This window comes from Panthera leo, chromosome C2, assembly GCF_018350215.1.
Source record: "Panthera leo isolate Ple1 chromosome C2, P.leo_Ple1_pat1.1, whole genome shotgun sequence".
NCBI lineage: Eukaryota > Metazoa > Chordata > Mammalia > Carnivora > Felidae > Panthera > Panthera leo.
Window position 1 is genome coordinate 58439481 of NC_056687.1, and position 26642 is coordinate 58466122.

Below are 26642 nucleotides of genomic sequence, written 5' to 3' on the forward strand. Positions count from 1 at the left end.
CAGAATCTGAAGCAAGCTCCAGGCTCTGAGCTGTCAGCACAGAGCCTGATGCGGAACTCACACCCATGGACGGTGAGATCGTGACCTGAGCTGAAGTCGGATGCTAAACCAACTGAACCACCCAGGCGCCCAAAAAATTTACCTTTAAAAATTAAAGTTTATTTGTTTGAGAAGTGAAAGAGAATTTCACATACTCCTTTAGAAAATTGTGTATAGCTAATGCTGAAAAATGAAGTTAGGGAATCTCTCTGTGAGACATATAGCATGTTCATGCACATACACACACACACACACACACACACACACAATTTTGGATTACCTTAAGTAGGGCCTCCATGATATAAAATGTAAGAAAAAAGTAGTTAGAATATTTTAATTCATGCTCATAGATATCATTTAATTCAGGTATCCAAGAAATTGTAATCGGAAACATATTCATCATTATCACAAGATATCCAACATACTCAAATTCATTAGTAAATACGATTTTATGGCATGACTGAAGAAAGCAATGTCTGCAAAAAAAAAAATAAGTTTTATCTGATAAAATAATTATACGGAATTATTTTCATTATATGCTCAGCTATGTTCTAATCATCTATAGCACAGAAGCCAGCTTAGTTCTGGGTAGGAACAGTCACTCCCTAACACTTTCTGACATCCCACTTCAGATGCTGTCCTTTTAATTTCCCCCTCTGCTAAATGTCTTCAGGCTGATTTCCTTTCTTTTTCCCCCACCTTCGTCAACTTTCATTCACTTTTACTTTTTTTAAAAAATTTTTTTTTAACGTTTATTTATTTTTGAGACAGAGAGAGACAGAGCATGAACAGGGGAGGGGCAGAGAGAGAGGGAGACACAGAATCCGAAACAGGCTCCAGGCTCTGAGCCGTCAGCACAGAGCCCGACGCGGGGCTCGAACTCACGGACGGTGAGATCATGACCTGAGCCGAAGTCAGACGCTTAACCGACCAAGCCACCCAGGCGCCCCTCATTCACTTTTACTTTTAATAGAAATACTTTTGGTCACAGATGGGAATAATGCAAACTGAAAGTATTTTAAAAAATCATAAAACAGGGGCACCTGGGTGGCTCAGTCAGTCATGCCTCCGACTTCAGCTCGGGTCATGATCTCATAGTTTGTGAATTCCAGTCCTGCATTGGGCTCTGTGCTGACAGCTCAGAGCCTGGACCCTGCTCCAGATTCTGTGTCTCCCTCTCTCAGTGCCCTCCCCACCCCCGCGACCCTGTCTCTCTGTCAAAAATAAATAAACATTGGGGCGCCTGGAAGGCTCAGTCAGTTAAGCGCCCCACTTCGGCTCAGGTCATGATCTCATGGTGTGTGGGTTCCAGCCCTGCATAGGGCTCTGTGCTGACAGCTTGGAATCTGGAGCCTGCTTGGATTGTCTCCTTCTGTCTCTGCCCCTCCCCCACTCGTGCTCTGTCTCTTTCTCTTAAAAAGAAATAAACATTAAAAATAAACAGACAAATAAATAAACAAACATTAATAAAATCATAAAACAAAGTCAATCCCTTCCACCTTCCGGAGATGACTAGGATTAATAGTTTGAATACTGTTTTAAATGTAATCATTATCTATAAACACAAAAGAAATTATATTATACGTTTTGTTCTGTAATTTTTTTTCTTTTCTCTTAACAATGTGTCATGAGCATCTTTCTTTGTCAAGGCATAAAATCTGAGGGAAAAAAATGCCAGGAGGTGTGGTAGTGGAATAGTATACATCCACACTTCACCAAAAAATGTAAATTCATGCATATGTTTTGAAAAATAGTTTCTGTACCAAGTATGCCAGGGAGTGGAACTGTGTATACAAGGATTTCCTTATGTATTTTTATTTTTTCATTTTTCAAGTAATATAATAATGCATTATATTGTTAAAACTCAAGTGAAGTGATTAATCAGCTGCTGAATTCAGATTAGGTAAGTAGTGGATCGATCTCCCTACTCTCAGAGGTGGATCTGTATTCCTCAGGACCTGAAACTTTTACAATTTGGGACCCTGAAGATGACATTAGGAATAAATTATGATCCTGTCTTCACATTCCCAGGGACCTCTAAAGCCTTCGGCAGTGACTGTGTGAGGGAGGAGCCATAGAGAGAAGCCTTGTTAAAAGGCGCACTATTTATATAATTTGAAGAGAAACCAGAGTATAAGCGAAGCCTTGTCAAATTCTGCCCATCTCAGTTCTATCTCCAGAATGCTATTTTTACCTTTTTTAAACTTTCAGCTGTATTGAGGTATAATTAGATATAAAATTGTAGATATTTAAAGAGTACATCGTGGTGATTTAATGTATACATTATGAAAAGAGTCCCCACACTAATGAATTAACATATCCATCATGTCCTATGATTACCTTCTGTGGGGGATGAGACCTTTCAGGTTCTAGTCCTTTAACAAATTTCAACTATACTATTGAGGGTTTTCAGCTAGAGTCACTGTGTCTTATATCAGATTCTCAGACCTGATTCATCTTCTAGCTGAAAGTTTGTAACCTTTTACCATCCTTTATTTCTTCAACCCCTCAGCTGGTAACCAGGTAACCACTTTGCTATTCTCTATTTCTATGAGTTGATTTTTTCATTTTTTTCTTTTGTATACTCAACACATTAGTGATATCATGCAGTATTTGTCTTTTTCGGGCTTATTTTCACTTATCATAATGCCCTTGACGTCCATCTGTATTGTTGCAAAAGGAAGGATTTCCTTCTTTCTCATGGCAAATAATATTCTCATATACCTTATTTTCTTCAATCAATCATACACTGATGGACAATTAGGTTATTTTCATATCTTAGCTACTGTGAATAATGTTGCATTGAACATGGGAGTGCAGATCTCTTTGATATCTTGTTTTTATTTCCCTTGGATATGAAAGGAGTTTTCACTGGATTGCTAGATCATATGGTAGTTCTATTTTGATTATTTTGAGGAATCTCCAAGCTGCTTTCCATAGTGGCTGCATCAATTTACATACCTATCAACAGTGTACAAGGGTTCCTTTTTTTCCACATCTTTGCCAACATGTACTATCTCTTGTCTTTTTGACCATAGGCATTCTAACAGGTGTGAGGTGATATTTCATTGCATTTTGATTTGCATTCCCCCGAGGAGTAGTGATATTAAGCACATTTTCAGGTATTTTTTTTTACCATTTGTATGTCTTCTTTGGAAAAGTATCTATTTATTTCCTCTGAGCATTATTTAATAGGGTGTTGTTTTGCTTTTTTGTTGTTGTTGTTATTGAATTGTATGAGTTCTTTACACCTATCAGTTACTAACCCCTTATCAGATACATGATTTGCAAATATTTTCTCCCACTCCATAGCTTTTAATTTTGTTTTTTTCTGTGCAGAAGGTTTTTATTTTAAAATAAATTTTTAAGATTAAAATTTTAAAATTAAAATAAATTTTAAGATCACTTGTTTTATTTTTTAATTAAAAAATATTTTTTAATGTTTATTTATTTTTGAAGAAGAGACAGAGTATGAGCGGGGGCAAGGGAGTAGAGAGAGAGGGAGACACAGAATCCAAAGTGGATTCCAGGCTCTAAGCTGTCAGCACAGAGCCTGACATGGGGCTCAAATCCACGAGCCATGAGATCATGACCTAAGCCGAAGTTGGATGCTCAACTGACTGAGCTACCCAGGTGTCCCTATTTATTTTTGAGAGAGAGAGAGAGAGAGAGAGAGAGAGAGAGAGCGCACATGCACACACATAAGTGGGAGAGGGGTAGAGAGAGAGGGAGAATCTTAAGCAGACTCTATGCCTATCCCCTGACTGTGAGATCATTGTGGCCTGAGCCAAAATCAAGAGTCAGATGCTTACCCAACTGAGCCACCCAGGAGACCATGTGCAGAAAATTTTTAGTTTGATGTAGTACCACTTGTTTACTTTTGGTTTTGTTGACTTTGTTTTTGATGTCAAATCCAAAAAGTCATTGCCAAGACTGCTATCATGGAGTGTATCTCCCATGTTTTCCTCTGGGAGTTTTATGGTTTCATGTCTTACATTCAAGACTTTAGTCCATTTCAAGATTATTTTTGTGTATGGTGTCAGATAGTGGTCTAGTTCCATTATTTTGCATGTAGCTGTCCAGTTTTCCCAATGTCATTTACTGAAAAGACTGTAATTTCCTCATTGTAGATCATTGATATACTCATCCCATCTATACACTCGGGGATTCAGGGAAATAACCACACAGTGGACTTGCTGGATTATTATGAAACAGACTGGGTCAGAGACTCCCATATATTATCTGGCCTAAAAGCTTCCTGTCTAACTTGAGAGCTATAACAACATTTCAAGCCTTTGGTATCAGTACCATTTCTAATGCCATATCCCATGGTCTTTAAAAAAGTCTGGGTATTCTTTTTTTTTTTAATTTTTTTTAACGTTTATTTATTTTCGAGACAGAGAGAGACAGAGCATGAACGGGGGAGAGTCAGAGAGAGAGAGGGAGACACAGAATCCGAAACAGGCTCCAGGCTCTGAGCTGTCAGCACAGAGCCCGATGCAGGGCTCGAACTCGTGGACTGAGAGATCATGACCTGAGCCGAAGTTGGACACTTAACTGACTGAGCCACCCAGGCTCCCCAGGGTATTTTCTTTTTCTCAATGCAAAGTAACTCTGGTAAAGTGACTTAAAGGTCGATCTGAGAAAAGATTGAGGCAATATTTATCCCATGTATTTGTGGTATTGCTGTAGATCTTTCTCAAGGGCTCTGGTTCTGAGAACTGACTCAGAAGGAAAGGGTGGGGAATCATGATCTTCCTTTGTAGTAGTTGATCTGATCCCTTTGCTCACCAGTTCTCTATCTTTAGAAAAGTCAAGTAAAATGTAATTAACTATTTGTCTATATTGCCCTTTGACACACATTATTTGTTAACCATTCCCAGGTCAAGGTACTCTGACCGCTACTCCAGGTTTGCTGTCCACAAAAGAAAGTATGCTCACCTTGCTTCTGACACTTAAGTGCTGCCATCTGTCTTCTGCTATTCCCAAATCTTTTCGATACTGGTAAGATGAATTCCATGGCAGCCCCCACTACTGTCAACTGTGCCTTGCAGAAGACATCTATCATTGAGTTTCTCAGTGTTGCCTCATGAAACTAAATGTCCTCTGGTCCTTTCCAGGGAGCAAAGTCATGTGGTGGGTCATTCATTCTCATATAATGATCTAGTTAAATATTCCAATTTTTATCATCTGCACTTCATTTACTGTAATTTATTGGCCTGGTCAAGCTTCAAAGAACCATCCCAAGAGTATAATAGTACCAGCTCCAAGTGTCCTTGGCAGAATGTTGAACCCTGAATCATCACGGATAAGACCACTATGCCAATAAATTCTCCCCAATCTGGCCTTATGTTGTAACCTTGTGGTCCAATACCCTCAAGACCCATTCTCTTATATGTTCTACTAGTATTTGGTAGTATTAGTCAGGCCCTGTAATTCCTTTAGTAGATGAGTTGTAGTCTCCTAAAGAAGGCACTATATTTTCCCCTCTGACCGTGTTGAGATCTGACCCAGGAAATTACCTTAGAAGCAATGAAAGGTAGTAGAGAATAACCTGGAAACAAAGAAAAGCTTTACCTTGTGATATATTTGTGGGCACTGAAGGTGACAGAAGGCTACTATTCTCTAGCAGGAAAAAAGATGGCTCCTCTGCCAGGTTAGCGTATACACAAGCATGTGGGGGTTCAAGATCCTCAGCTCTATCCATCCAAGTGTTACCACTTTAGACCTCAGTGTCCTGACCCTTTTCTCTCAGAGCCCTCATACTGACACAGAAGCCTTGTCATTGCTCTAGGCATTTCTTATTCTTCGTGCAGCTCTAGTTGCGTCCCCTTAAAACAGATACACTATACCCACTTTTTGTTTGATTCGGAATCATTTAAGTTGAATTTTTAATTTTAAGAATTATGTGTGTTTTTGTATCCAGTTTCTTTCGGTGATTGGACTTGTTCACGTTTGTGATTCCATCACATCTTTTTTACACATTTACATTATTGGAATGTTATTCAGCCCTTAGTAATAAATGCTCCTATCTGGTAAGTACTTACCCAGTGCTAGTCCCTGGACTAGGTGCTTATAAGCACACTAGACATTCTTTCCCACAGTCCCAGGAGGAACAGAGGAGAACCCAACTGGCATACTTTGGTACCCATTGTGGGTCAGTTACCTTGTCAGAGGCCTTACATATCAGCCTCTAGAATATGACACAGATGTTGAGAACTGAAAAGCTCATTCAGATAATAAATGGCAGAGACTGAGATTCTAAACCAAGCCATTGGGACTCCAGAATCTGCACTTGAGATGAATGATATTTAGAGACAGCCTACAGGGTACACTATCAATTATAGTTTTTAAAATCTCTCTTTCTTTAAGTTTCATCATCAAAAATAATTACTCAGAAAGTTGTAGCTTTGGTCAGTATTGAAGGCTTAAAAAACTATAATATGGAAATATCTTTCTAGTATTTATTGAGTATGGTAGATTAAAGAGAGCCATATAACCTTTGATACTCTTATTGAGAAGAGGGGTCTATATTTCTTCCAGTTACATCTAAGAAAAGAAATAAAAGGCATCCAAATTGGAAAAGAGGAAGCAAAATGATCTCTATTCATAGATGACATAGTCTCGTATATAGAAAATCCTAGCAAATTCACAAAAAAGCAGAAGAGCTAATCAATGAATTCAGCAAAGCCTCAGGATGCAAAGTTAATATACAAAAATCATATACTAGGAATGGGCAATCCAAAAATGAAATTAACAGTTTCAGGGCACCTGGGTGGCTTAGTCAGTTAAGCATCCAGCTCCTGGCTTTGGCTCAGGTCATAATATTGCAGTTTGTGAGTCTAAGCCCCACATAGGGCTCTGCGCTGACAGTGTGGAATGTGCTTGGTATTCTCTCTCTCTCTCCCTCTCTCTGCTCCTCCCCTGCTCATGCCCTCTTTATCTCTCTCAAAATAAACAAATAAAGAAAATAAATAACTTAAAATTAAAAAAAAAAGAGAAAAGTTTCATTTATAGTAGCATCAAAAAGAAAAAAAATATGTAGGATTAATTTTAACCAAAGATTTCTTTGCCGAAAACTACAGGATATTCCTGAAAGAAATTAAAGACCTAAATAAATGAAAAGTCACCTCAAGTTCATGATTTGGAAACCTTCATATTGTTAAGATGGCAATACTGCAGATTCAGTGCAAATCCCTATGAAAGTCTCAATGCCATTTGGTTTTGTTTTTTGCAGAACTAAGCACATCGTAAAGTTTATATGGAACTACCTACATCATTACGCCAATCTTGAAAAACAGAGTAAATTTGATAGATTTATATTTCCTGATCTTGAAATTGTATAACAGCTATGGAGCAATTTGGTGGTTCCTCAATAAATTAAACATAAAATTATGATATGCTCCAGCAATTTCATTCCTAGGTGCACACCCAAAAGACGGAAAGCAGGTATTCAAATACTTGTACATAAATGTTCGTAGCAGCACTGTTCACAATAACCAAAAGGTGAAAACAACCCAAATGTTCATCAATGATGAGTAGATAAAGAAAATGATATATCTGTACAATTAAGCCATAGGAAGGAATAAAGTCTTGATACATGCTACAAAGTGGATGAAACTCATGTTACTGATACATTCTACCATGTGGATGAAAACATTGTGCTGAGTGAAAGAAGCCAGAAACAAAAACTATGTATTGTATGATTATAATTATATGAAACATTCAGAACAGGTAAATTCATAGAGACAAAGAAGACTTGTGCTATGCAGGAGCTGGGGAGCAGGGAGATTGGGGAGTAACTAATGAGTGCTGAATTTACACTGGATGCAATAAAAATGGCATGGAATTTGATAGAGATGATGGTTGCCAAACATTGTGAATGTACTAAGTAACACTGAATGATACACTTAAAAATGGTTCATCTTGTTATGTGAAGTTTACTTCCATAATAAAAAAAGTTGTTATACTGTTTCTTTTTTTCTTCAAGTAATTTTTTGCATGTATATAAGTAATTTATTTATAAACTACCCCCAAATATTTTCCAATTTATTCAGGATATAATTTAAAAAAGTTTGTAAAATATTTTATTTTTAAGTAATCTCCACACCCACTGTGGGTCTTGAACTTACAACCCTGAGATCAAGAGTCACATGCTCTATGGACTGAGTCAGCCAGGCGCTCCCAGGATATAAATTTAAAAAATTAAAAGGGAATTTAAAATCAATATAATAGCACTTCTAGTAAGGTTTAAAATCACTTACCTTGATGGGATCCCTTTTTCCTTTTTAGTATTGTACACCCAATTGAGCAATACTTTTCTAATAAAGGCAAGAAGTTTTTTGCTTTCAGAATAAGTCTTTATTGTCTCAGGACTCATATATCTGGGGGGGGAAAGAATCATTAAATATGCTTTAAAATTTGGGGGATAGATATAATGTAGTATTATCAGAAAGTAGTAAGACAATTTTGTCCATCGATAACTGGAATTAGGGCACTCTCATGAGCATAGGTCCAAGTCACAAAGTTGTAGATACAAGTAGATATATAATTATGAATTTAGATTGTGGGGCTCACTCATTAGAGTATAAAAAACCCAGAGAAACATGGTTTATAATGGAGAGGTCAAGGTTCGGGGAAGGAAAGAATAACACGATTTAAATATTTGGAATTCAAATACTTCCAGGCTTTCATGTTGGATCCCCCATTACCTAGTGAAGCAATAAACAAATTACCTCACTAACCTGTTTGCTCTATAAAATAGATGTAAAAATATACATGCCAGTCAGGGATAATTAAATGAGAAACTAGATATGAAACATCCAGCCTGTCTCACACATCCTCTTATTCCTTTGATTTTACCTTCTGGGCAGGTAGTTGGGAAACTTAGGGGGAATATACACATGGTGGGTAAAGAGTTATGGGTACTTAGGAAAATCAGTGGTCATAAAACCCCAAAAGACAATTTGGTAGCATGTATCCCATTGTCTCTAGGTTTCTTCTGGCTTTTTATTGAGGCAGCTCAGATCTATATGCTGTGATTTGGTCTTGCTTAGGCAAGTCCCTTAGTTTTCATTATCTTCATCAGAAGGAGGATAGGGTTTTGTCTTTGGGTCTGAAGCCCCACTTTAAAATATGCCTTAAATAGAAGGGCATTGGTGACTTGCATTCAAAGGTGTACCTTGTCCTTCCTCTTGATTATACTGTTCTTACTCTGAAATTTGAGCAATTTCTCTGCTGCAAGGATACAGGCATAATTGAAAAGAAGAAAGTCACTGCATTCTTTGTGATTCAATAAAATAATGTAGCAATTACATGGAAAATCACCAACATACATAGGACTTGATTTGTTCCTAATCTTAAAAATATTTATTGAACGTATTATGTTTGCTAAAAGCTGGGGAGAAACCATAAACGAATACGGATCTCTGCCCTTAAGGATCCAGCAGATAAGTAGAGTAAAACATGAAAATAACAATTGTAGTGAAGGGCAGTAAGTGTTGCTGGGGAGATGATAAACAGTAGGGCACTTTGGATCCATCAAATGGGGGGCATTTAATATAGTCTTGGGGAATCAGGAAACCTTCCTGAAGGAATTAATGACTCAACTAAGATCTGGTCATTTGATTAGTTCCTACCAATCCTAGAATTCTGTGATACCAGTAATTCTGTGGTATTTTACAGCCCAAACAACTAAGTAATTCAAGCTCCTGAATTCTTATTTTTTACCAACACATTCACTGCTTAGACCTGATTTAGGAAAACAGTTATATATCTCTTTGGTTGGATAGTGAGGCAGGTTAAACTTTGAATGGGAGCTCTGTAATCTATTATTCAAGTGACATGGGGTAAATTGTTTATAATCTCTTAGTGCCTCTTCGTTTCTCATCTGCAAAATGAAGATAATAGCACTTACCTCACAGGACTCTTAGAACATTAAATTGGTAGTACATGTAACATGTTTAAAACTATGCTTGGCACAGCACTTAATAAATGGAAGCTCTCTATTCAAAGAATTCTTTCTTAGGCAATGACACAGGCAGTTAGCACAGGACCTGTTTAAATCCCCAACTCTTTATCTCCTTAGACTTGTTTTATTGCCACAGGACACACACTTGTTTTATTGCCACACAGGACACAGGCTACTGGTAGGAACGACCAGCAAATGGCAAAGTAAATGCCAAGGCAGCCCAGCAAAGCAAGTACTGAATATAAGTGTAATTAACAGGAAGTTCTCTGGGGATTGGAACACCATTCCACTTATCTTGCTATTCCCCACAGTACTTGGCATACACCTTTGCACATATTAGTATTTCATATTTATCTCCTTCATGTGTGACTAAAAAATTATATATTCTAAAATTTGCCTTTGTTATCCACTATGCGTCCGTTCAACACTTTGACCCCCTTCTCCCACTGTTGGCCTCCTGGTTTTGGGTCATCATAAGCATATATTGCTTCTGCCTTCCTGGAGGATTTAAAGAGGAAAAATCCAGGCATTGGGTTGAATTGCTCAATGTTGCTTTTTTTTTATATTAACCTTGCCTGAAGAATGCAGCAATAATGCTTTTCAGCATGTTATATTCATTCTTTTATAAACTTCCACTGTACATCTGTCTTCTTTAAGTGTTCATCATATTGGATACTCTATATGGAAAATCCAAAAGGTTCCACCAAAAACCTGCTAGAACTGATCCATGATTTCAGCAAAGTTATAGGATATAAAATCAATGCACTGAAATCGGTTGCATTCTTATACACCAATAATTAAGCAACAGAAAGAGATATCAAGGAATTGATCCCATTTCCAATTGCACCAAAACCCATAAAACAGCTAGGAATAAATCTAACCAAAGAAGTGAAACATCTGTACACTGAAAACTATAGAAAGCTTATGAAAGAAATTGAAGAAGACACACACACACACAAAATGGAAAAATATTCCATGCTCCTGGATAGGAAGAACACATATTGTTAAAATGTCAATATTACCCAAAGCGATCTACATATTCAATGCAATACCTATCAAAATAACATCAGCATTCTTCACAGAGTGAGAACAAACAATCCTAAAATTTGTATGGAACCAGAAAAGACCCCAAATGGCCAAAGCAATATTGAAAAAGAAAACTAAAGTAGGAGGTATCACAATCCCGGACTTTGAGTTGTATTACAAAGGTGTAATCATCAAGACAGTATGGTACTGGCACAAAGACAGATACTCAGATCAATGGAACAGAATAGAGAACCCAGAAATGGACCCACAAATGTATGGCCAACTAATCTTTGACAAAGCAGGGAAGAATATCCAATGGAATAAAGACAGTCTCTTCAGCAAGTGGTGCTGGGAAAACTGGACAGCGACATGCAGAAAAATGAACCTCAACCACTTTCTTACACCATACACAAAAATAAACTCAAAATGGATGAAAGACCTCAAGGTAAGACAGAAAGCCATCAAAATCCTCAAGGAGAAAGCAGGCAAAAACCTCTTTAACCTTGGCCGCAGCAACTTCTTACTCAACACGTCTCTGGAGGCAAGGGAAAAAAAAAAAAGCAAAAATGAACTACTGGGACCTCATCAAAATAAAAAGCTTCTGCACAGCGAAGGAAACAATCAGCAACACTAAAGGCAACTGATGGAATGGGAGAAGATATTGGCAAATGACATATCAGATAAAGGGTTAGTATCCAAAATCTATAACGAATTTATCAAACTCAACACCCAAAAAACAAATAATCCAGTGAAGAAATGGGCAAAAGACATGAATAGATGCTTCTCCAAAGAAGACATCCAGATGGCCAACCGACACATGAAAAAATGCTCAACATCACTCATCATCAAGGAAATACAAATCAAAACCACAATGAGATACCACCTGATATCTGTCAGAATGGCTAACATTAACAACTCAGGCAACAACAGATGTTGGCAAGGATGTGGAGAAAGAGGATCTCTTTTGCAATGCTGGTGGGAATGCAAACTGGTGCAGCCACTCTGGAAAACAGTATGGAGGTTCCTCAAAAAATTAAAAATAGAACTACCCTACGACCCAGCAATTGCACCACTAGGTATTTATCCAAAGGATACAGGTGTTCTGTTTCAAAGGGGCACATGCACCCCCATGTTTATAGCAGCACTATGAATGGATAAAGAAGATGTGGTATATATATACAATGGAGTATTAATGGGCAATCAGAAAGAATGAAATCTTGCCATCCAACTATGTGGATGGAACTAGAGGGTATTATACTGAAAACTATAGAAAGCTTATGAAAGAAATTGAAGAAGACACACACACACACAAAATGGAAAAATATTCCATGCTCCTGGATAGGAAGAACACATATTGTTAAAATGTCAATATTACCCAAAGCGATCTACATATTCAATGCAATACCTATCAAAATAACATCAGCATTCTTCACAGAGTGAGAACAAACAATCCTAAAATTTGTATGGAACCAGAAAAGACCCCAAATGGCCAAAGCAATATTGAAAAAGAAAACTAAAGTAGGAGGTATCACAATCCCGGACTTTGAGTTGTATTACAAAGGTGTAATCATCAAGACAGTATGGTCTCTAGTGAAATCAGTCAGTCAGAGAAAGACAAATATCATATGACTTCACTCATATGAGGACTTTAAGATACAAAACAGATGAACATAAGGGAAGGGAAGCAAAAAGAATATAAAAACAGGGAGGGGCACAAAACAGAAGAGACTCTTAAATATGGAGAACAAACTGAGGGTTACTGGAGGGGCTGTGGGAGGGGGGATGGGCTAAATGGGTAAGGGGCATTAAAGAATCTATTCCTGAAATCATTGTTGCACTATATGCTAACTAACTTGGATGTAAATTAAAAAAAGTAAATTAAATAAAAAAAAAACTGAATAGGTGCCGTCTTAGCTCAGCAGGCAGCGTGTCAGTCTGATTAAAAAAAAAGCTGAATAAAGAATATCACTTTTACAAATAAAAAAATAAAAATAAAGAGGGTAGATCTCATGTTAAGGGTTCTTATCATGAAAAAGGAGGGTCGGGGGAGGACATAAGGAAATTTGGGATGTGTTGGATATGCCTATTACCTTGACTGTGGTAATGGCATCATGGGTGTTTGCATATGGGGAAACTCATCAAATTGTATTCACTAAATATGCGCAGTTCTTTGTATATCAATTATACACCAATAAAGCTGTTTTCAAAAAAACTAAAAAAAAAAGTGTTCATCATATTGTTTTAAAGTGATCACATTTGCCCAGCCCTCTTCCCCAGTCCCCTAACACCACTGAGGTCCCATAAGCATTTGAACGGCCTCAAGCTGGCGGGGCGGGGAATGGAGGCCCTTGTACTTATACTCATTAATCAAGAAAACAAAATTTTAAGTAAGATATATTTTATCTTCCTACCTTGACAATATAATGTTATAATTATTTGTATGGCTAGGCTTGAAATGGAATCTCTTATTCTCTTCAACATCTGTACTTGAACTGCAATGAGACTGCTGCAATGAGACTCCAGTCCGGCTGCTTCTCTTCCAACACACGGCTTTATCCCTCTCTGTGCCACAGGCCAGTACATGTGAGTGGACACCATGCTGGCACTTCTCTTGGCTCTCAGGGTGTGCACACCAAAGGCCCAGTTTGCTTGTGAGCTAATGGCCCAGGGGAAAAGGCCCAAGAGGGCCTTACAAATGAGCTGAGGACCATCTGAGCAGATTATTGGGGTCCTTAGCACCAGGGGTGTGGTCTAGAATAAGAAGGTACGTCCGAGCTTTGGGTGGCCATCATGTACCTGCATGACAGTTTAACTCATCCCTTTGCCCACTCAAATATCTTGCGTCCTTCCAAGGAGATCTGAGGCTATTCTTAATGTGCTGACTTTAAGGAACTTGCTATGTACTACAGAGGCTTACAGCAAAAGTAACTATTACAAGAATATGCTGAGGATTAAGAGAGAACATATAGGGGCACCTGGATGGCTCAGTCAGTTGAGCATCTGACTCTTGGTTTCAGCTCAGGTCTTGATCTCAGGGTCATGAGTTCAAGCCCTGCATTGGGCTCCACAGGAAGGCATGGAGCCTACTTTAAAAACAAAAATTAAAATTAAAAAAAGAGAGAATACTCATTAAAAGATGTGCCTGGAGGAATTAAGGAAGTCTTTGACCTTACTGAGGCATTCAAGTAGTCTACAAGAGTCTTTTACCACAGCTCAGCTGTGGAGGCAAAAGGAGAAAGGGAAGAGAATCTCAGTCAGAAGAAGTGCCTTGTTCAAATTTACAAAAGTGTGAAAAAGTAGAGCAAGTTGGGAAATTAAAAGTGGGTCATTTGGCCTGATTTGGGGGTGTAGAGCAGTCAGTGGCTTTCACACATAATATGGGATGATCCCAAAGTCTCAGAAAGAGCAAGAAAACTCATTTGCCCGATTCCCTAAGTGCAGTGGCTGGGGATGGCGGTGTTCTCTTGCCAATATACTTACTCTCCCTTCTTTTCACCGAAGCTTCCCACTGCACCCACCAGCACCTGGGCCGCACTCTGGGACAGAGTCTCATTCGTGTATTGTCTCTGGTAGCTTGCCTAAAAGAAACGTGCGGTCCAATTGTTATGTAGCATGGTTAATGATAACACATTAGTATTCCCTTTATGGAAAAACAGTCTGTGAGAAAAAAATTCAGAATCCCTAAATAATCTAGTATCGTTATAAAAAGAATGTTTCTGTAAAGTCCAGATCTTGAGATCAGTGTAGAAGGTCTGTCTGTGCTTTGGATGGAATCAAACTGGTTCTATGGGAAACTAGGTTCCTGCTAGATGTGAACTAGACTTTCAAGAATAAGTGGAGTTCTGGGGCCCAATAAATGTGGGAAGTTCCTGCTGCGAGTATATCCCTATCTTAAAAGCTTATAATGCATCTTAGAAATTTAAAGCTCTGAGAAATCCTGTAGTAGAGGATCCTGGTTTATATGTTTAATTTTTCCAAATGTTTTGACAACAGAACTCTTGTTTTCTCCAATCTATCATAAGTATTAAGTGAATTGCCACTGTGTACAGAATATATTCATTTGTTTATTCAGTCTGTATACTGAGAGACCACTTTGCTTCAGGCACTACTTTTGATGCTGAAGAAACCATTGTCCTACACTGCCCTGGCCTCAGAGTGCTGACACTGTTAAAAATCTCTGTATGAACCAACTTTCTAAATTGGAATGCATGATGTAACTAAAGACTTCTGCTTTCATAGAACATATCCTGTCTGTACAGGATATGGATATTAAAATGCATTTTTGTTCTTGGGGGATGCCAGAAAGGGATAGAACTAATTTAAAGAATGAGGGAACAAAAGGTTGTTTGTCCATGATACAGGAATTCAACAGTCTACTTAAGCTTCATTAAAATATTTATAAAATAATGTGAGATAAACATATTTTCAATATCCTCAAAAGTAAACACCATAGTATGTAGAAAACTAAGGAAACTGAAAGTAATATGGAACTCATGAAAGCTTAGCAACACAAATGACAACGCAGTTAAGATACTAGAAATATGTTAATTCTTAAGTGATCATTCACACCAAAATGTAAGAATTTAGAGAATGGTTGATTCCTTAAAATAACCACCATTTATTGATCTCCCTACCATACTATTACATTAACTGACATGTTTTATGCAGAATTATTTAATTCTTGCAGGAAACTTATGGGGATGATATTTTAATCTGTATTTCATAGATGAGAAAGCTGAGGCTCAGAGAATTAAGTCATTTTCCCAAGATCACATTAGAAACCCAGTTCTCTCTGAATTTAAAACCTGTCTCCTCTTCCCCCAATTATGGTTGGGGGATGTTGCCTCTTCTATACCACTGTCTCACCATGCTGTGCTTCCTCTTCTAATGTACAATAGTAGAGAAGATATTGTCCCAGTGAACAATAACTGACTGAGGAGCGCCTGGGTGGCCCAGTCAGTTAAGTGTCCAGCTCTTGATTTTGGTTCAGGTCATGATATCACAGTTTGTGGGATCGAGACCAATGTCGAGCCCATAGCCTGCTTGGGATTCTCTCCTCTCCCCCTCCCCTGCCCCGGTCTCTCTCTGCCCCCCCCTCTCAAAATAAATAAATAAAATCTTAAAACAAAACAAAACCAACAGTAAATGGCTGAGATTTATTTTTTTTAATGTTTATTTATTTATAATAGAGAGAGAGAGTGCAAGTGGGAGCAGGAGAGAGAGAGAATCCCAAGCAGGCATTGTGCTGTCAGCACAGTGACTGAGATTTAAATAAAAACTATCAAAGCTTTAAAAACTGTAATAGACCAATTAATATTATGGTTGGAGCAGTGAGCATTAGAATTGACATTGTAGAAACCAAATCATCTAACCAAGGTAAGCGTGAAAATATGTCTAGAACAAAGAAGGGCTAAAAAGATGTGAGGCAAGATAAAGAGCTGGAGAACAGAGCAGAAAGATCCAACTTACTTTAAAAAATAAGGATTTCCTGGGGCACCTGGGTGGCTCAGTAGGCTGAGCATCTGACTCTTGATTTTGTTTCAGGTTGTGATCCCATGGTTCTTAGAATTGAGACCTGCATTGAGCTCTGCACTGCTAGCATAGAGCCTCTCTCTTCCTCTCTCTCACAGTCTCTGCCCCCCTCACTTGTGCTCCCATGCTCTTTCTCAAAAATAAACAACAACAAAAACAAACAAACAAAAGTATTTCCTGATTCAGACCCAACACGTAGCACAAAAATCAACAAAGATATAATGGTAGAAAACAAACATTTAGGGAAAGAAACCAAAAAGATTCATGGTGGATATGTTGCAGAAAATGTAGAATATCATATATGGAATGAATCCAAGAGTTCCTGTAGTTAGCATTTTCCTATTTTATGAATGGAGAGAATAAAGACTGAAAAAGAATAAGTCCTAAGACATACATCATATTATTAATGAAAAGCAAGATCCAAAATGGAATGTCCTGTATTGATTTTGAGAGATCTCGAATACATATTTTCCTGAAATAAATTAAAAATCTGGAAGTGACTCAAAGACATGATGTCATAAAATCTGCTGGTGGAGCAAAGCACCATATGGGCATAAGTTCATCCTTAATGGCACTGCCTCAATTGCTTAATGAAATTTATTCAGGTCCTTGGAAAAGCTGCCTTTGAGATTCAACCTGTCTGCCAGGACTACTGCTGAAGAGAGGACAATTATACCCTACAAACCTTCCATTTCCCAAGTTAGATTGAACATATAGAATGCTTGGAATCCTGTATGGTTAGAATAGATGAGACATGCACGACAGTTCCATATGCAATGAGGAAGGCCCAACATGAACAATAGTAAATAAGCTATTAGCAAATTCCCACAGAGTCTGCTTTGTGGCTGTGTCACAGAATTTCTTTAATTTTTATTCAAGATTTGATCTGGAAGCTACTACTATCTATTTGCAGTTATTAGCAGACTTGGTGGTATCTTTCACAAAAACTTGGCGTGGAACTGGAGGTGGATGGTGTCATCGAAATGACCGCATAACACGTGTGAAGGTTGAATTCAACTGTAATTCCTGCCATTGGGATCTGTGAGATTCCCAAATCCTCTTAATAAAACACCTTTTACTTAGGCCAATTTGGATGGATCCATTTTTCTTTTCTCTCTTTTGGCAATCAAGCAGATTCCTAAGACAATGCCAAACTTCCCTTTGCCTTTATAACAATCTATTCAGTTCAGCAGGTAAGCAAAATCTAGATGTCTTTAGCAAGGGAGAAAGCTTTCAGTATAATTTTAGGCCAAAATATAATTTTATTTTTTTATTTTAGAGAGAGATAGAGCTCAAGTGGGAGAGAGAGGCAGAGGGGGAGAGAGGCAGAGAGAGAGAGAGAGAGAGAGAGAGAGAGAGAGAGGAGAGAGAGAGAATCCCAAGCACGCCCCATGCTGTCAGTGCAGAGCCTGATGCAGGGCTCAATCTCAGGACCCTAGGATCAAGACCAGAGTCAAAATCAAGAGTTGGACGCTCAGCCAACTCAGCCACCCAGAAGCCCCCACAAATATCATTTTAAAAGTGTATAATCAAGTACTAACTATTTGTGCTGACAAGAGACGCCTGTTGGCCAACTCCATTGCTTCAATGTTAAGGGTCTCATCTATTTCCTTGTTACAGGCTAGACATTTCACCTTTTGATGTTCTGTTGTTTCTCCTTGGCTCAACTAAGTAGAAAGAAATAACAAAAAAGTAATACATGAATATTAATATATTGTTTAGCATAGCCCTCAAGCAATTCACATAACAATTTGGTTTGAAAATTATAGAAAATCTGCTAGATACAGAAAAAATGTTCAGATGAGTTTCGTCATCATTTCACAGTTATCTAGAAGGTAAAATAATTGCCAGTTTTTGGGAAAAGGAGTTATATCATATTTTTACCTTTACATGGCATTATTGAGAGTTTATAAAGCTACCATGTGTATAATCCCACTTTAAGCCAATGCTTCTGAAAGTGTGGTCCCCCAGCAGCCTCAGAATCACCTGAAAATTGTTAGAAATGCAAATTCACGTCTGGGGGAACAGGGCAGAAATCTGTGATTTTACAAACCCATCCCATGATTCTTGCTGCAGTTACAGTTTGACAATCACTGCTTTAACCTTATCGATTAAGGTAGAATAGAAAATGAACTTGGCCTTGAGAGATGGGAGTTATGGATAACTTCATTTTACATATGAGAAAAGCTGAAGCTTAGAGAAAATAAAACATTTGCTCAAGATCACAAAGCTATTTATTAAAGTGACAAAGCTAGGATACGAACCCAGATTTTCTGAGTCCAAGGCCAGTGCTCTATCTGTTATACTGTTATAGTCCCCCTTGTCTGCACTGTAAAGAGGAGATAGCAGTTGTTTGGTCACCTGCTATCTGAAACAGATAAGGTATCAGAGTGGGGGCCTCAACGTTGACTCTGAAGTAGAATCAGCTGGGTAAATGGAATAAAAATACATATTCTTAGGACCCTCTTCAGGCCACTTGCATCAGAATTTCCGGGGGAGGGGTTGGGAAATAAAGCCATATTTTAATAAACTTTCTAGAAGATTCTGATGCAGCCAGGTTAGCAAAAGGCCACAATCAGAAATTGGGAGCTATTATAGAAAATAATTGAATTTGATTTGGTGCTTGTCTTATCCGGAAATTCCTGGCAGTATTCCTATAGATAGGGGGCTTGGTTCTGGATCCCCATCTAGAGCGTACTGGTTAGTGGATATGAAATGGATTTTGAGGAATCCTACTTTATAGCAACCAATTATCTTATGGCTATACTCGTAGAATTTGGCTCCTCATATTGTATGATGCAGAAAAACACTGCAAAAACTGCATCATACAATATGCATTAAAACACTGCATTGAAAACTGGACATGACATAGGAGATAGCAAAACAGCAGTAACATTGAGAAGATTCCAGAACAACTTTTATTATTTCTTCTTATGGCAACCATTACTGATTGGTGAGTTACATATGCTTCAACCACAGATATTCTAAAGCATATCTCAGAAGCAGGAGGTGACATCTCACTCACACCTAAACTTATGACACTGGCTTTGAATTCTGTTTTATATCAAAAAATAATATTAATCATAAGTTAGGGGCTAGCAAGTGCTTGGCAAATACAGTAGTGTAAATAAATGCTGAACAAAGGCACCTGTCCACCATCAATCTAGCAAAAAACTAGCCATTTTCTAAGACTCACTCTCCTCTTTTTATGGTAACTTTTAAAGGGAGCTCCAATTCATCACTCCTTCTTTTGAATTTTACACCACTTATTTTCTACCTACTCAAAGAGGTTGTCACTTCTATGCTGCCCCACAATGATCACAAAATTCCCTAAGATCCCCTTCTTACTATTACGACAGTGAGCCCCCAGTACAACTTCTGTATTGCAAGTATTAAAAATTGTGAATTAATATTTACAACATTTATACTTACTTAACATAATTAGTTATATCTGCTTTGAAAGAATCAACAAAAGATACTATTTGCTTACTGCATATGGGTTTTGAAGGACAATTGCTTTCTCAACCATATTCCAATCTGCATTAGCAAGATCTTTGTCAAATTTGAGTGCAGAAGCTGCAGATTTGGTTAGCTCTTGAAAGTGTTGAAATGTACAATAAAGAGATTTATATTTTGTTGATGTGACGTCATGAAGACCTTTGATACAGAGAACATGTTTTATCAATAATAAAGATGCCACCATTTTGAATATGGATTATAAGTTTCCCTTTGTATTTTTGATTTAAGTTAAAGACTCAGCATATATTGTTTAATAATGGGAACCCTGACAATTTTAAGCTTTTCTACTTTCAGACTCCTCAAAAACACTGAGGTACATAATGGTAACAGTAATAGTTAATAATTATCGAGTGCTTAACATATGCTGAAAAACACATCTCAGCACCTTGAATGTATTGTCTCTGATTACCTTACCCACCTTTTAAGGTAAGTCCCTTTTCCCAGTTTGATAGATGAGGAGACAGAAGAGAAGAGGTGTGATGATTAATTTTATGTGTCAACTTGACTGGGTTACAAGATAACCAGATATTTGGTGTGTCTGTAAAGGTGTTTCTGGGTAAGAATAATATTTAACTTGGTAGACTTGAGCAAAGCCGATTGACCTCTTCAATGCAGGCAGGCCTCATCAAAACCATTGGAGGCCTGAACAGAACAAAAGAAAATTCATTCTCTCTGCCTCATAGTCTTTGAGTTGGGACTCAGTCCTTTCCTGCCTTCACAATTTGGACAGGAACTTACACTATTGGTTTTCCTAGTTCTCAGACCTTTGGACTGTAGATCTTGGGGCTTCTCAGCTTCCATAATCATGTGAGCCAACTTCTTATTGTAAATCTCTTTATAAATATATGATATATACATATAATATCATATACAGAATAGATGACATATACATATATATGTGAGATATAGGAGATATATATCTACACATTCATATATCTGTACTTCTGACATATACATCCTGACATATACATCTCATATATATGTACATATATACAAATATACAGACTATATGTAAATATACATATATGCAAGAGATACACATGTAGGAGGTATTGATATAGATATATACATATATATACAGAGTATATATACATATACAATCTACCCTACTAAATATAATATTGTATATATTTATATGATAAGTGTTTGATATGTATTTGTCTCCAGACCTCATTAAGGTTTGAAGGACTCTCAATATTAAGCACAAATTCCTTTTTATGAGCCATAGACGTTTCCTTGGAAAGCAACGATGTTCTGTAAGCAAATGTTCACTGCTCTTAGTGCAAGTAAACATACTCCACAATAAGAATTTTAAGTTTATTTAGCTACTAAGTAGAACATATGATGCTCTTTGCAAAACTTTCCCTCTTTAATCTTTCCTTTCCAATTTACTATGTTAAGGCTCAGAGAATTTAAAAAAGTAAAGAGAAAAGATTTTGTTACAAATACAAGGAAGGAATGCAGATTGGGTAATGAAATACCATTCATAAAGATGGACTCTCAGATTGATTAAAAATGCCATTAGAGGGGCACCTGGGTGGCTCAGTTGGTTAAGCCTTGGCTTAGGTCATGATCTCACAGTTTCATGAGTTGGAGTCCTGTGTCCGGCTCTGTGCTGATAGCACAGAACCTTCTTGGGATTCTCTCTCTCCCTCTTTGTCTGCCCATCCCTCACTCATTCTCTCTGTCTCTCTCTGTCTCTCTGTCTCTCCCTCTCCCTCTCCCTCTCCCTCTCTTCCTTCCTCTCTCTCTCTTAAATTAAAAAACGAATTGCCATTAGAGTGAAAACGCTGTGTGCAATGGGAAGGGTGATAGAGCAGTTGAGAATATAATGGATTAAAACATCAGAGCCATTTTTTTTTTCTAGGTTTTCAACTGCCACATGAATTTTTAACTCTCTAGATCTCGACTTTTCAATTGTTAAAAAGTAGGGGATGAAAACGGACATATTGCATAATGCAGTTGCTTCCTAAAATTGCTATTTCTGCTTTAATGCTCTTCAGCCCACAATCAGTTATCCACAGAAGTAGAGTTAACCATATAATTACACTTACTTGCTTAAAACCAGCCAAGAAATTCCTTTTGCTGACAGTGTGGAGCCTGCTTGGGATTCTCTCTCCCTCCCTCTCCCTCCCCTCCTTTCTCTCTCCCTCTCTCTCTCTCTCTCTCTGACTTCCCTTCCCCTACTTGAGCTCTCTTTCAAAACAAATAAACATTTTAAAAAATGTTATTAGAAAATGTTTCTCTTCACTCAGAATAGTAATTAGTAGGGCTTACCTAGTTTAGTAACTGCCATTGGCAAAATAAATCTATTGACAATCAAGGTAACTAAGCAAACTGACACTCCATGAAATAATACCTAGAGTAGAAAGAAAAATACAAAGTAAGTAATCATGACAATTTCATGCACTATATTCTATATTTGCTAATGTAAGTTAAACCAGGCTGTATTAAGTCAATAAATGCTCATAGTAGAGAAGAATATGAATGTCAGGCATGATGAAAGTACTCTGGGTATTCTCTATCTCCCTGCATAGATTTTATTCATGCTTTTGGAACCAAATCAATACTCAGGACACATGATCTGACAAGTAAACAAATACTTATGGAGACATTGGGAACATAAAAAGCTTGTCCTTAAATTTCACTGCTGCACTTCTTGGGCCTTGGGAATATGCTTGTACTTTATCAGTTCTTATTCACTACACATGCCACCATGTGCATAACCATGAAGTTCTGTGTTCAACACTACCAGGCACCTCTGTATCAAATAATTCTCCTCATCTGGGGTAAGAGAAGAGCTCGGGGGTCTTGCTATGTTTGCTTACCTCATGTTTTGCCTCTCTGCCATCCCGTCATTGTCAGGAGGGAGGGACAATTAATATCTCTGGTGCCACTAGATTTTTTTTCTCTGCTTATACTCCCAGTTGGAACAATACTTTTCAATCTAAGACCGCACACTTCTGTTGACTTACATAACTCTAATTTCCAGAACTTAGGTCATACCCCCAGCCTTTCATTTTTTTGTGGCTACAGATGGAGGTTAGAGACAGAGCGTGAAACCACACCAGAGACTCTCCAGGTGGCATATTAGAATCATGGGGAAACTTTAAAATACTGGTGCCCAAGATGCTCCCACTGAATATTCTGATTTATACGAGGGTGGAGCCCACACATTAGTAATTAGAAAAACTGAGGTATAATGTACATACATTGAAATGTACTTGTTTACCATTTGATAAATTTTGACATTGTATACACCCACATAACCTTCAATCCTATCAAGATGTAAAATATTCTTATATCCCGCCCCCCCCCCCCAAATATCTCTAGTTCTCCTTGCCAATCAATCCCCTACTCCACAGGAGGTCTGATTTCTATTTCTATAGATAAGAACTACCAATTCTAAAACCTTCATGTAAATTGAACATTATGTTTCTCATTGTAGTTTTAATTTGCACTTCCCTAAAGAAGTGATGTTGAGCATTTTTAATGTGCTTAATGGTAGATATAGCTTTCTTTGTGAAGTATCTGTTTATCTCTTATGCCTGTTTTAAAAAATTAGGCTGTTTTTCGTTTATTATAAAATTGTAGAAAATTTGAAAACTGTATTCGATCACTTCATATATTTTAACCAGTTTTATAGTTGTTTACTATAGGAAATAAGTCTGATATCCACTATTCATCATGGCCATGGCCAGAATTCCACACGCACTGATAATTTTCTAAAAGTTCCTGAAGCATTCTAAAGTGCGTCCAAAATTGAAGATCACTAAGTTCGTTAATTTAATAGTAATAAAAGTTAATTTCTATATAGTAAGCATAGAGCACGATATATCAGGCTTATTTAATCCTCACAACAGTTCTGTGAAGTGAATACCAATATTGTCCAATTGCACAGATGGGAAATTTAGGCACTGTCACTTAGCCAAGGTCAATAAACTTGTGAGTAGTAGACACAAGATTAAGTTATTTTTAACCTTTACTCTAGTGCTGCTTTGTGAGTATTAAAAAGTATTAAAAGGTTAGCTATAGGGTTCAGCCAAATTAAATGAAGTGTTACTTTCTTTTCAACTAGTTACTACTCTAGTGAGGGCATCTCACTAAATGATTTTATTTACTAAGGTTTTATCTCAAAGCATTATAATCATCAACATAGCTCATATTTATTGTACATTTACTATATGCTAAACAATGTATTAAGTATTTTATGTACATTTTCTATTTCTCATACTAACCCTTTGAGATAGTGGTGTGCTAGAGCTGGTTTTTCCCAGTTCATGAGAGCTGATCATTAAATTTTCAGGAAGTTATTGAGCTGATTGATGTTCTCTTAGTGAGAGTGATTACACAATGGAAATTGGCAAATACTACAAATTAGGACTCCCTCTGACCCCTAAAAAAGTTATTTGTAAACATTTGCTAAAACAACCATTGGTATTATTATCTTTTAATTTTTTTAATGTTTATTTATTCTTGAGGGGGGTGGGGGCAGTGTGACAGAGGGACATTGAATCCGAAGCAGGCTCCAGGCTCTGAGCTGTCAGCACAGAGCCCGACACGGGGCTTGAACTCACAAAGCTGTGAGATCCGTGACCTGAGCCGAAGTTGGACACCCAACTGACTGAGCCACCCACGTGCCTCAACCATTGGTATTAAGTCCCTTTTAGAATGATGAAACGGACATGTGCAATGAGGTAGGAATTAAATAACTTGGTGATGGTGATACAGCAAATAGCAGTCAACTAGAAATTTCAGAACCCAGATCTGTGCACGATGTCTACCATTGAACTGGTCAATATGTATGGTAAGGAACTGACCTTGATTCTTTAGGCATGTGTATATAGGTTAAAAAGGAGGAGAAGGTCATGGGATAGTAGATAGTTTTGGTTTTAAAAGAAGTGTTTGAATGCTTAATTTTTTAATGTTTGGACTATTATCTAATTAGACATACAAATATTCCCTGGATGCTCTTTCCTTTATATTTGGAATTTATGTGTAAAAGAAAACAAAAACAAAAACAAAAAACACCACAATGGAAGTATTAGATGCTTGTGATATCCACACAGGAAATTTCTTACAGAGCTCCTTGTAATGATCTTACCTTAAAATAAGGTAGAGGGAGAGTCAAGCCCATTATGTTCTGTTAGGTAGAGTTTGGGGCAACTGTAAGTGAAAAGGTAACTTCACTTGACAATTAAAATGTTCTGATTCCTAGCATTACTAAATGTGGCTTCACAAAGTTACAGAAAGCAATAGAGCTAATAATAAGCAGGTTTCTGCTTTTCTCGAATGGTTATTAGGAGTAAGTAAAAATAAAAACACTTATTAGGTACATACTCTGTTTCAGGTACTATTTTAAATTATTTATAAGTATTTTTTAGGTTCATTTATTTATTGGAGAGACACCGAGAGAGAGCGTGTGTGCTTGTGCACATGGGGAAGGGGCAGAGAGAGAGGAAGAGAGAACCCCAAGCAAGCTCCATGCTGTGAGTACAGAGCCGTACACAGGGCTCGATCCCATGACCATGAGATCATGACCTGAACCAAAATTAAGTGTTAGATGCTTTATCAACTGAGCCCCCAGGCGTTCCTTAAATTATTTATAAGTTTTAATTCCTTTAACCTTTGTAATAAACCTATTTTAAGAGTGTAATGAAAGGATTTAGGAATTCCTAAGCCAGAATGTTCCCCAGGAAGAGGAATGTTGCCAGGTGTTCTTCCTCTATCCAATCTTGGCATCATGGCTAGATCACTCCCACAGTCCAAGTGGCATGAGCTACCTCACTACTAAAATATATTTTAAGTACACAGCAACAGTATTCATAATATGTGAAAAAAAAATCATTTATCTTTACTTGAGATTTTTCCCTCTCAGTTCCAAGAGGAAGGTCAGAGTAGGCAAGGAGAAGAGCCATGTTTATATTAGGTGTTCCTTTCATTTCACTCCAGATCATTATGAACGCCCAACGCCAGCTGAACCCATGACCAAGTCGAGACAAAAGAGGGCTCATTAATAGAAAAACCAGAAGTCTAGAAGACAAAAGAGATTTTTAAAAGTTATTGTTGCCATAGATATTTTCACCACTACCCCCATTTCATTCTATTCTACTCCAATATATTCCCTGTGGAATACCAACTCTCAAACAAATGAGCCATATTTCACACACTGTTAGCATGGCACCAGAAAAAAAAAAAAGGCAGAAGGGCATTTCATGGAGAGATACAAGAGTATGGCATTATTCTCTTCATTTATTTCTGTTAGGTTTCTAGAAGGTTAATTCCACATCAGCCTTGAGTGGCGTTTCTTGAGGTAGAAAAGAAAAAGTTAGAGATGCTTTGTTGATATATTTTATTCTGGATCCCAAAAAGAAATAAAAGCAAATCTAATGAGTGAGAAGTGAAGGGAAAAAGTGCCCTCCTTTTTTTTTTTTTCCTTTGTAGATTTTAATCTACAAAGCTGAATCTATCTAATATTGGCCAATTCATTTTTATTTTTTTCTTTTAATCGCACATCTCCTACATTTTACACTAGTTGTATCTCATAATTTCGGAC

The 26642-nt window shown here is 37.5% G+C and overlaps 1 protein-coding gene across 9 annotated transcripts in view; it reads right to left on the bottom strand.

Moving 5' to 3' along the window:
• The window catches only part of SLC9C1 (solute carrier family 9 member C1), a 108531-nt gene that overhangs the window by 37646 nt on the left and 44243 nt on the right, over nt 1-26642 (bottom strand). For all 9 annotated transcript variants that reach the window (XM_042956108.1, XM_042956104.1, XM_042956105.1 and 6 more), the window contains 7 exons: nt 25945-26119; nt 22364-22445; nt 20058-20224; nt 18109-18234; nt 14516-14613; nt 8304-8423; nt 320-515 (listed from right to left, as the gene is read on the bottom strand). In XM_042956108.1, the coding sequence (XP_042812042.1) occupies nt 320-515; nt 8304-8423; nt 14516-14613; nt 18109-18234; nt 20058-20224; nt 22364-22445; nt 25945-26119 (964 nt within the window). The remainder of the gene's footprint in view (nt 1-319; nt 516-8303; nt 8424-14515; nt 14614-18108; nt 18235-20057; nt 20225-22363; nt 22446-25944; nt 26120-26642) is intronic.